Source organism: Hemiscyllium ocellatum, chromosome 42 (genome assembly GCF_020745735.1).
Source record: "Hemiscyllium ocellatum isolate sHemOce1 chromosome 42, sHemOce1.pat.X.cur, whole genome shotgun sequence".
Taxonomy (NCBI): Eukaryota; Metazoa; Chordata; class Chondrichthyes; order Orectolobiformes; family Hemiscylliidae; genus Hemiscyllium; species Hemiscyllium ocellatum.
In genome coordinates this window covers 33,190,359-33,202,213 of record NC_083442.1, presented here as the reverse complement: position 1 = coordinate 33,202,213, position 11,855 = coordinate 33,190,359, and the positions used below count along the sequence as shown (strand labels likewise).

The following is an 11,855-nucleotide window of genomic DNA, read 5'->3' as shown; positions in this document are numbered from 1 at the left end:
GCCTAAACCACAATTATTTGTATACAGGAAATTCAGATCCAATGCAGCACTTTGAATATATAAATGCATGAATGGTCAGCCAAGGCATTGGTAACACTCTGTAGATAAAATACACTTCACTCAAGAAATCGTTACACAAAAGTACTGAATTGATGAAAGGTAGATAATGAACATATTTTGCACTTGGATTTTAAAATAGAGGCAGATGGATATAGGTTAGTTCTGTGAATTTTTTTACTAATAAAATGGGTCAGAATGTGCTTTTGAACAGTGAGTTCATCAATTCTAAGAAAGCATTTGATTGCAGGTTAACGCATGTAATGTTTCTATGGCTGAGTTTACAACAGACCGAGTGTGCCAGTATCTGAAATGAGAAAGTAGATTTAATGCTCAGGTGGGTGACTGGACTGGGACGTTAAGTCTGATTTCTCTTCACAGATGCTGCATGAACCTTCCACAACTGTGATGGTCTAAACATTTTCAATTCTAACATCTTGGAGATTTCTACTCAAACATTTCAGGCTTTGAAGCTCCACAAACAGAATTGCCTCTGGAGAGGACAGGGTAACGAGCTGCCTGCTCAGCCTCCTAAACAGGAGTCCATATATTATTTGGAAATGTATCACCATAAAGTTAATTAGCAGCACTTGGTAAATAGTCCACTGCACTGATTTCTGTATTCAGTCATGATCAACTACAATTCTTGATGTACACCATGTTCTTGTAATGTGCCTCATAATATTGAGTAAATATGATTCACTTGCTTTTATAAATTATATTTAATAAGACATTGCAATAAGTACAGGCACCAATTCATGAAAATTATATAACATACATAAAAGTGCAATTGGTGGTACCCATCCAACCTATTCCCTATATTTTGATAAAGCATTTTTCAAGTAATTATCCAGTTTCCCTTAAAGTTTGTGCATACTCCTTGGCCTTTTTAATTACAGTTTAAATCAAAGCTCTGTCTGTTCTTAGGCAAATGTAAGTATCTGCAGCCACTCCTAGAACAAAAGCAGAGAAGCTGACCCGAGGAACCATGACCGTATTTAATGCCCGAACATCACAAACACAGATGATCTGGTTGTTTCTGGGCACTTTGTGCACAAATCAGCAGCTGTGTTTCAAACATTATAACAATACCCACACATTTTAAAAATATTTAATTGGCAGTAAAATACTTCAAAATGTTCCAGTGTGGCAGAAGGGTCCATAGAAATGTCTTTGTTTAAAGGCCCCACCTGTGGAATGTAGCCCATATTTGAACATCTTCACGTAGAACACAGGAATGTGCGGGAATTTTTATTCTAATCATCCATCTTTGTATGTCCACATTACATGAACTTTATGTAACAAACACCAAACAGAAATCGATGATTTAATGGACTATGCAATTGTTCAATCATCTTTATAAAAGAAAGTCAACATAAAGTTCCCCTGAGTTTTCCAAAAGTTAGGAAGAATGATTAACCATTGTTTTCAGAAGCAATTAATGAAAATCCTAGTCTTCAGTTTGTACATCATAATTTCACTTAGAGACAGTGATGTTCCAAACTATTTTTCACCCACTGGCATCTTCAATCAACATTTCAGAAATGTCAGTACATGTGGCTGTCAATGCTACTGGAAATGTTTACCCATTCACTGTTTCCCACACTCCAATGCTGATCACTTGATGAAAAATCAGAATTTTCCAAGTCCTGAAAGCATCTAAATGTTTCTCAATAGTGAAGTGGGGTTTGAGTGTGACAAAGGCATTGCACAGAGAGGGGTCTCAAGTAGAGAATTCCCCTCCTTGTCCTCTGAAGATTGTGACTTATACTGCAAATTCATCTCCCAATTTCTGGCTGTGCTTCACTGACCACTTCGAGCAGGGGTTTCAAATGTTTCGCGAGGCTGTTCATTAGTGGGAGAGTAGGGTAGTTGGCCAACTCTCACTGGATGTCCAAATGCATGTCTTTCCTCAAAAGGAGTCACCCCACAGATCAAAACCTCTAACAGTGAGCTGCTGTCTTGGCAAACATTTAAGCAGCCGATTCAATTCCTGAACTCAAGTAAATTAAACATATATCATGCACACGTGAGCATCCAGCATCTGCTTTGCTATTTAGCTTAGCTTTGTGGCACAAAGGAATTGCAGTGAGCATTTAGGAATTCAAGAAATGCTGGAATCCATTATGGTCAGCCAAGGCATTGGTAACACTGTGTAGATAAAATACATTTTACTCAAGAAATTGTTACACGACTAGCAGTTCAGAAGTGATTTCTGTCTTGAGGCAACTTATCTTAGGCGGTCAGTTTGGACCTACGTCCACTGAAGTTTAGAAGAATAACAGGAATTCTAACAAGTATCACGAGTTGGTCGTTCAGACTCTCAAATCTTACTGAAACACACAAGATCCCGGGGACTTGACAGGGTGGATGTTGTGGGGATGATCCCTCCCCCTTAAAAGGAGAGATCAGAGACAGAGAATCCAATTTAAAGATAAGGGGTCTCCCATTTAAGACACAGATTAGAACATTTTTTCCTCAATTAAGGATCTGTGGAACTCTTTGTTGTAGTGATGGAGGCAGAGAGTTATCGAATATGCTAAAAGGGAGATGCTGTGAAACTTGAAAGGGTTCAGAAAAGATTTACAAGGATGTTGCCAGGGTTGGAGGATTTGAGCTATAGGGAGAGGCTGAACAGGCTGGGGCTGTTTTCCCTGGAGCATCAGAGGCTGAGGGGTGACATTATTATAGAGGTTTACAAAATTATGAGGGGCATGGATAGGGTAAATAGGAAAAGTCTTTTCCCTGGGGTCGGGGAGTCCAGAATTAGAGGGCATAGATATAAAAGAGACCTATGGGGCAACATTTTCACTCAGAAGGTGGTATGTGAATGGAATGCGCTGCCAGAGGAAGGGAATTAGATTGGGTTAGGATATCCAGTTGGCATGGACAGGTTGGACCAAAGGGTCTGTTTCAATGCTGTACATCTCTATGACTGGAAGTAGCTACCAACTTCTGTGGACAGAGAGTGTTCACTTTTGAGTCATTTAGGATTTTATATGCTGCTGATAAAGGGGGGAGAAGCAGAAAATCAAACAGTTGCCATAAAACAAAGGCAAAGAGATTGTTCACGATAGTAGAGAAAACATACATGTGATAGCAGGGGTTAATAGCTGGGTTTTATTGCATTGAATGGTGTGCAAATTGTACCTAGAAAGTGGGCATCTTTTCCACAGGCAATTAAGAGTTAAGCACATTGCATGGGTCTGGGATCAAGTACATTGCTGAAGAAGGGCTCATGCCCGAAACGTCGAATCTCCTGCTCCTTGGATGCTGCCTGACCTGCTGCGCTTTTCCAGCAACTGATCTCCAGCATCTGCAGTCCTCACTTTCTCCTGGGATCAAGTGCAGACTAGGGGAGGTAAAGATGGCAGAGGCTCCCTCCCTCAAGGGCATGAAGGAATAAGCTGGGTTTTTAGAATAATCAAGCGATTGCGCGTCGAAGGGCTTACGCCTGAAACATCAACTCTCTTGCTCCTGGTATGGTGCCTGACCTGCTCTGCTTTTCCGGCATCACACTTTTCGACTCTCACTCTCTGACATGTGCAGTCCTCACTCTCTCCTAGTTGCATGGTTGTTAGTAATCTAGCCTTTTTATTCCTAAATCTTTAAAATGGTAAATTTGCTGCGGTGCGATTCACATCCATGTCCCCAGGACATTGAGTCTCTGGAACACCAGTTCAGACAGAAGATCACTGATCAGTACTTAGTCATTGTCACAAAAACAGAGTAATGAGAGTTGAGGCTTTAACTGGATCTTTGGGGTTAGGAGCAGGTGTAAGGGTTGAATGGCCTATCGCTGCTCTTGTTGGTCACCCTGGAGGAGTTGTGTTATCTCCGAGAGGAGCTGGGAGTATTCCTCCTCGGGCAGCGAGTATCGGCGGACCATTCCCAACGCCTGCTCCTCGGTCAGGCTGCTGTACTCCTGCGGGGTTTTGAGGGGCCAGTGGCCGGCCAGCTCGCACAGAGCCACGGTGAAGGCCGCCGGGTCCTTGGCCCCGAAGCAGCTGCGGCGCGGCCAGAGGACGATCCGGGCGCCGTCCCGGTCCGGGGAGGAGGCTCGGCCAGGCGCCGGAGAGCCGAGCGGGCAGCCCCGGGTCAGGAAGAGGTTGTGGGCGAGGGAACGGCGGACGAGGAGGCCGGTCAGGGCGTGGAGGGTGAGGGCAGCCCGGGCCAGGCCTCCGTCACCGCCGTCCGTGTAGAGGACCAGGCCGCGGGCCGGGTGCTGGGACAGCAGGTGGACGGGGAGGAAGTGGGCCGAGGCCTGTGTCCCGGACTCCAGCAGAGGCCGGGTGGCCGCCCACTCCAGCTCCAGGCGCTGGCCCAGGTAGTAACCGTGAAGGTGGAGGTGGTTGACCGAGGCCTCGGCGCCCAGGCTGTTGAAGCCGACGCGGAAACCGGGATCCGAGCTCAGGAAGAGAAGCTCCAGGGCCCGGAGCACCGACTCCCGGGTGAGGAGCTGCGGGAGGCGGCGGGACGGTTCGGGCAGCAGCAGGACGTGGCCCCACTCTAACGGGCTGACGTTGATGACCAGCAAGGCCTCGGCCTCATCCTCGGCCTCTCCCAGACCCCGCCTCCGGAGGCGGAACAGCACCTCCCGGCCCGGGATGCGGGTGAAGTTGAACCGCTGCGGGTCGAAGGGCTGCCGGAGGCTGAGGATCTCCTGCGGCGGCCGCCGCTCGCGGGCCCGCTCGGGGTTCAACTGCACCACCAGGCCCCGGGGCCCCGGCAGGACGCGGCTCGGGAGGCCCCGGCGCGGCAGGCGGTAACGGAAGCAGCCGGCGGCCAGCCGCTCCTCCCAGGCCGAGAGCAGAGCCGCGTCGAAGCGGGAGCCCGAGCCGCCCCAGCGGACCCCGGCCCGGATCAGATCTTCCTCCGAGTAAACAAAGGCCGGGGCCTGCTCCCAGGCCGAGGCCGGGCCCGGGCCTCCACCCGGCTCCGTGGGCGCGGCCATCTTGCTCTGACGTCATGGACACTGTCCGTTACCATGGTTTCTCGAGGCTGTTCACCGTCAAAAATTAATCGGAGAGAGAATGAAAACTGAAACTCTGAAAATCACAGGTGATAGAAATCCGAAATAAAATTGGAATTTAAGAAAAACTATTGACGACGAGGATCTCCAGGAGGAACCAATCAGAAATAAAGATTATCGCAACCAATTGAATCGCGTGGTCACCACCCAATCAGAGCACCTGGGCTCTACTCCGAACCAATAGGAGGGGCCGACGGTTAACAGCCAATAATAGGCGAACTGGTGTCGCTAGGCGACCAATCGGTATTGCGGAGGCTCGCTGGCCAATAGCAAGGCGTATTCCCTGAACCAATCGGAGGTGGCGTCTAGTTGCCAGGGCGACGATGGGGCCAGAGGCGAGTGCGCGGCCTGGACTGGCAGGGGAGCGCCAGGTGAGTGACTGAGGCAGACGGGGAGAGGGGTCTCCTTCAGCCGCTTCCCCCTCACATCGCCGCCGCCAGTGGGAGGCCGGGCGTTCGGACCCCGCCCCCGCCGCTATCACCCCCCGCTTCGAACACCTTAGGGGAGGGGGCAACTTAGCAACGGCCCCTGGCTGTGCCTGACCTGCCCCTGCCCCCGCCCCTGCCCCCTGCCCCCGCCCCTGCCTGACCGACCTGTGCCTGACCTGTCCCTGCCTGCCCCCATCCCTGTTGGTGCTGGTCCCTGTCCCTGCACCTGCCCCCTGCCTGACCGACCTGTCCCTGTCCCTGCCCCTGCCCCTGCCCCCTGCCTGACCGACCTGTCCCTGTCCCTGCCCCTGCCCCTGCCCCCTGCCTGACCGACCTGTCCCTGCCCCGACCATAAGACATAGGAGCAGAAAGTAGCCCATTCAGCCCATCGAGTCTGTCCCGCCATCAATCATGCCCCTGCCCCTATCCCTGCCGGTCCCTGCCCCTGCCTGACCGACCTGTGCCTGACCGACCTGTGCCTGATCTGCCCCTGCCTGACCTGTCCCTGTCCCCGTCCCTGCCCCTGCCCCGACCATAAGACATAGGAGCAGAAAGTAGCCCATTCAGCCCATCGAGTCTGTCCCGCCATCAATCATGCCCCTGCCCCTATCCCTGCCGGTCCCTGCCCCTGCCTGACCGACCTGTGCCTGACCTGCCCCTGCCTGCCCCCGTCCCTGCCCCTGCCCCCATCCCTGCTGGTGCTGGTCCCTGTCCCTGCACCTGCCCCTGCCTGACCGACCTGTGCCTGACCCGACCATAAGACATAGGAGCAGAAAGTAGCCCATTCAGCCCATCGAGTCTGTCCCGCCATCAATCATGGCTATTAAGTTTATCAATCCCATTCTCCTGCTTTCTCCCTGTAACCCTTGAGGCCCTTGATACTCAAGAACTTTATCGATCTCAGTCTTAAATATACTCAATGACCCGCCTCCACTGCTTGCTCTGGCAATGAGTATCATAGATTTACCACTCTCTGGCTGAAGAAGTTTATCCTTATCTCCATTCTAAAAGGTCTAATCTTTATTATTATAAGGCTGTGCCCTCAGGTCCTAGCCTTTCCTACAGTAGAAACACCTGTCTCGTCCCTGCATTGAACAGCAGCTCTGATAAAGAGTCATCTAGACTGGGAACATTAGCTTGCTCTCTATCCATGGTTGCTGCCTGACCCCGATGTGATCTCCAGCATTTTTTTGTTTTCAGCCTCAACAACAGCGAGCCACAGGTTTAGACAAGGGGTTTTGGCCAGCATCTATGTCTGGGGCCCTTCAGTGTTCCAGTGAAGTACAACCTGGAAGAACAGCATCTCATTATCTACTAGGGGATCCCAGTGCCTTCAGGACTCAATATCGAGTTCAATAATTTTAGATCCTGACCACCTTCTCCCATGTCCTTTACTCACTCACCACATCCCTAGCCCTGTCATCACATGGGCTGCTTTCATCACAGCTAACCCATTTTCACCCACTAATGGTCCCAATTAACAGTTTTCTAAGTCCTGGCTCATCAATATCCATTCCTTTGTTTGAATTATAGAATCCCTGCATGAAGGTAGAGGCTATTCAGTCCATCGTGTCTGTACCAACCCTCTGAAGACCATCCCACTTAGACATGACCACTATGCCGGCAATCCATCCAACTGCTGTCTTCTCTCTCTGGCCCCCCTACTCTACCTATCATTTCTTTCTATCTTCACTCCACACTCATCTTTAGCATATTTCATAGTTACTATCAATTTTGAAGGTTCACTGGACCTGAAATGGTACCTCTGCTTTCTCTCTGCATGTGCTGACAGACCGACTGAGTTCCTCCAGCAATTTCTGTTTTTGTGTGAGAGAGGGATTTCTTTGGCTCAAACTTTCATATTTTGCCTTGCATTGTCTTGTTGGCTCCGAACCTCCTTGGAAGAAATTTCGATTGCACATTTGCAAGCTGCTCACATTGTAGGTCTTGACAGTTCAGTGAGCACTTGTGGAAGGCCACCCTGCTGTTCCCATCCTCACCCATCTTTAGTCTATTTGATCAAGCTTTTGATGGCCCCTTGTTATGTGTCTTCATCAATTGGGACCAAATTAATTTTTGTTAGTCCCTATTTCTACTCCTCAATTCCAATGAAGTGCTTAGGAATGTTTCACTGCATTTAAATATCAGTGCATTCAATTGAATGGTTATTCCTATGATATAATTTTACTGAGATTTGAGAGTTTGAATAACTTCCTTTACCCACAAGCTATTCCCTCATCAGAAAGATAGGTTATTGAACCATTTATTTTGCTCTGAAATATTTATGGAAGGAGCCTGGGAACAGTAAATTCCCGCTTGATTATCCCTGTTATGTCTCTTTTCTTTGTCTTTAATGGTTGTCATTACCTAACTGGAATTCCACTGTCTGGGGAGGCACATCTTGGAGATCACTGATGCAACATATTAGCAGAACTTCCTGCTGAGATCAGAATAACAATCAAACTGTTGAACTGCAGCCATTTCAATCTCCATGTTGATCACACTTGGGTGAAGTACATGGTGGCATGGTGGTACTGTTACTGGACATGTAATCCCTGAGCGCTAGACTAATGTGCCAGAGACATGAGTTCTAATTTCACCAGGGCAGTTGGGGAAGTTGAAATACAACTAATCAATGAATCTGGCCAGGATGCTGCTAGATTGTTGCAAAACTCTCTTGGTACACCAATGAAATCTGCCGTCCTTACCTCAATGGCCTACAGCTGATTCCAGATTCTTTTTGCTCAGGTTGACTTCATTCAGATTTTGATAAGTCTTGTCAGTGATGTTCATATCCCAAGAAAAATAAAAATAAGGTGGTATTTGAAAGACTGAACATCTTGCCAGTGCTTGACAGGATGAATTTCTTCAGCCAGACGCTGGTTAATCTGTGGAACTCTTTGCTGCAAAAGGCTGTGTAAGCCAAGTCATTGAGTGTATTTAAGACTGAGATGGATTGGTTTTTGATTAGTAAGATGATGAAAGATTATGGGGCGAAGGCAAGAGAACAAGGTTGAGAAACGTCAGCTGTGATCAAATGGTGGAGTAGACTCGATGGGCTGTATGGCCTAATTTTACTCTTATATTTTATGGTCCTAGAATAGCTGATGATGGGCTGTTTCCTCCTGGCTTGGATCATAGTTCTCATAATGGTCTGCCATTTAGGTCTGAGATCGGGAGAAATTTTTTCACGCCAAGAACTGAGTCTTTGCAATCCTTTGCCAAAGAGAACTGTGGATTTTCAGTCATTGAATATTTGAAGACTTAGAGGGTAGATGTTTTCATTCCAATTAGAGAATCCAGTGGTATAGTTATAGTGTGAGGTGGAAAGTGGTACTGTGAAATTACTGAATGATGAAGAAGACCTAGAGACCATATGTGAGAAGGCCTACTCTTACTTCTGCTTCTGATGTTGCGTAATGGAACATAGCTTTCTTTTTATTTGTTCATGGGCTGTGGGCATCATTGGTTTGGCAAAATATATTGCCCATCCTTAATTAACCTGAAGAAGGTTAAGAGTCAACCACATTGCCGTGAGTCTGGAGTCGCACAGAGGCCATACCAGGTAAGGATGGCAGATTTCCTTCCCTAAAGGACATTAGAATGACATGAAGACAATGAAAAGTTTACAAAGTCACTGCTTCCAGTGCTATCTTTGGTACAAAGTTACGTAGGTACAGATTCTGAGGAATAAATTAGAAAAATAAAGAAAAATGGTCCAACATTACAGACCTTTTGCATCATCTTGGCTACAAAAGGTATCTAGGTACAAAGTCTTAGGAATAAATTAGAAAAATAAGAAATAAATTCAGAACGAAAGCATTACTCAACAAAATTGATTTTATCAACATCAACTGTGGTTATATGTTCACTGTTAGGTTAGCTTTTATCCCTGATTTTTCATTGAATTCAAATTTTTACCATCTGCAGTGGGATTTGGATCCATATCCCCAGAAAAATAGCCTGTGGCTCCAGATTACTAGTACAGCAATATGACCACTATGCCATCACCTCCCCTTCAGCTGTCTCAAACACAACGTAATAAAATTTTGTGATGTTAGTGTAAGATCTGAAAGAGCTGAAAACAGATGTCAAATAATGTCTGTGGAGAGATTAGCAAAGCTAATTTCTGAGCTGAGTCTTTGTTGAAAGAGTGAACTTAGAGCTAAGTTAGAGGTAGTAGGAAATAGAATGACACGATAACATGATAACCGTGATAACATTCATCCCTCTTTACGAAGTTATTCTGGCTGCGGCAGAAACATCACACCACTAAAAGAAGACACTGCAGGTCTGAGAGAAAATGCCCCAAATCCCTGTCACGGATCAGAAAAGGGAAAAGACAAATTAAAATTTCAGGAGTAAGGAGAAAGACCCTTCGCCAGAAGTGCAAAAGGTAGATGATCTAATTTTATGGGAATGGAAATTACACCAATTAAGTGGGATTCAAGTTAATTCTGCCCTGCATTTTAAATGTGTAATACCCTCTGGGAAATTGCCCAAGTGGTGAGATGGTGAATGATAGCAGCCTGTTCTGTTACACAAGACACCATAAAATGTCTGATACATCCAGATTCATATATATCTTTGTAAGTTTGCTTGCTGAGCTGGAAGGTACATCTTCAGACATTTCGTCACCATACTAGTAACATCAGTGAGTCTCCAGTGGAGCACTTGTATTAGTGACCCATTTCTATTTGTGTTTAGGTTTCCATGGCTTGGTGATGTTATTTCCTGTGTGATGTTATTTTGTATTCTTTTTCTCAGTGGGTGGTAAATGGGGTCCAAGTTGATGTGTTTGTTGATAGAGTTCCAGTTTGAATGTATTCCAGTTCTCAAAACTCGCATATATATAAATATGAGCTAAAAGTAGCAGTGGGCTATTCCTCCCCACATACTTGCTTTGCCATTTGGTAGAATCATGGCTGATCTGATTGTGGTCTCTACTCCATTTTCCAACCTATCCCCGATAACCTTTAAATCTTCTGTTAGTCAAGAATCTATCTAATTCGACTTTAAAAATATAGAATGACTTTGCCTCCACTGCACCCCATGTAAAAGAGTTTCGTAGATTCACGAAAGTCAGAGAGAAAATAACATTATCCCTGTCTTAAATGTGAGACCCCTTAAAGTTTGGGAGAAGATTTGTAGCTCGGGTGCTCGTTGTTGTTCTGTTCGCCGAGCTGGGAGTTTTTGTTGCAAACGTTTCGTCCCCTGTCTAGGTGACATCCTCAGTGCTTGGGAGCCTCCTGTGAAGCGCTTCTGTGATCTTTCCTCTAGCATTTATAGTGGCTTGTCTCTGCCGCTTCCGGTTGTCAGTTGCTGTCCGCTGCAGTGGCCGGTATATTGGGTCCAGGTCGATGTGTTTGTTGATAGTGTTTGTTGATATCAACAAACACGTCGACCTGGACCCAATATACCGGCCACTGCAGCGGACAGCAACTGACAACCGGAAGCGGCAGAGACAAACCAGTATAAATGCTGGAGGAAGCTTCACAGGAGGCTCCCAAGCACTGAGGATGTCACCTAGAAATGTGAGACCCCTTAATTTTAAACTCTGTACCCTAATTCCAGTTTTCACAAAGGGAACATCCTTTCACTATCAGCCCTATTAAATCCCCTCTGGATTTTGTATGTTTCAGCAAGCTTACTTCTCATTCATCTGCCTCAACTTATCCAACCTTTCTTCATAAAATAGCCAATGACTCTGAATCTCAGCCACACTGGAATCGCTGGATATTGATTCTGAGTAAGTCTTTGGCCACTTTAATTTTCTCAAACCCAGTGCTGAGCTCAAGTGCCATTGCCTAACTTCACCTATACTGAGAACTGATTCTGAGATCTTCTAGATCTAAATGTCTCAGTAGCACACAAGTAGATGCATTTATCCATTCTGACAATTAGAATTTGTTTGTTGCAGCACACGTTTGTGCTGTTGGAGTCACTTTGCAGTATGGTTTACAATGACCTGTGACAGTACTTCACTTCATTTTGGGCATTAAGTTGTTTTCCAGCACAGTTATTGTGTTCCGATAGTAAGCAGGCTGCATCCCCAGCAGGCAGTAGCATGCTTTGTCTACTGTGGATTTCTTAATTTAATTCAGGTGATTTGAGCATTTATTGCCTGTACCTAATTGTCCTTGAGACCATGGTCGGAAGTTGCCATTTGCTGCAGTCCTTTGGGTAGAGGTATGCCCACAGTGCTGTTACAGGAGAGGGGGGGGGGGGGGGTCCAGGATTTTGTGCCAGTGACAGTAAAGCATTGGCAATATATTTCCAACTCAGGATGGTGTGTCTTGGCATGGGTTCTAATATGTCTGAAAGAGATGAATCAGAAA

General features: G+C 46.5%; 2 protein-coding genes across 8 annotated transcripts in view; one reads left to right on the top strand and one right to left on the bottom strand.

The window, feature by feature from the left end:
- Positions 1 to 764: 764 nt before the first annotated feature.
- On the bottom strand, positions 765 to 5,011 carry gdpgp1 (GDP-D-glucose phosphorylase 1). Its single transcript, XM_060853687.1, has 2 exons — positions 3,208 to 5,011; positions 765 to 2,208 (listed from the first exon to the last, which is right to left on the bottom strand). Exon 1 carries the CDS (start codon positions 5,009 to 5,011, stop codon positions 3,851 to 3,853), a length of 1,161 nt encoding a protein of 386 aa, XP_060709670.1. The 3' UTR covers positions 765 to 2,208; positions 3,208 to 3,850.
- The window catches only part of ttll6 (tubulin tyrosine ligase-like family, member 6), a 58,877-nt gene continuing 51,594 nt past the window's right edge, over positions 4,573 to 11,855 (top strand). For 3 of the 7 annotated variants that reach the window (XR_009647240.1, XM_060853579.1, XM_060853581.1), the window contains exons 1-2: positions 4,573 to 5,460; positions 9,759 to 9,913. Coding sequence is in view for 3 of the 7 variants with exons in the window: in XM_060853579.1 (XP_060709562.1) it covers positions 5,413 to 5,460; positions 9,759 to 9,913 (203 nt within the window). In the remaining 4 variants the exon portion in view is untranslated. The remainder of the gene's footprint in view (positions 5,461 to 9,758; positions 9,914 to 11,855) is intronic. The other 4 variants (XM_060853578.1, XM_060853582.1, XM_060853580.1 and 1 more) reach the window with 4 other exon arrangements.

Excerpts from the sequence above, each read along its gene's own strand:
- gdpgp1 (XM_060853687.1), bottom strand. The coding sequence starts at position 5,011 with ATGGCCGCGCCCACGGAGCCGGGTGGAGGCCCGGGCCCGGCCTCGGCC.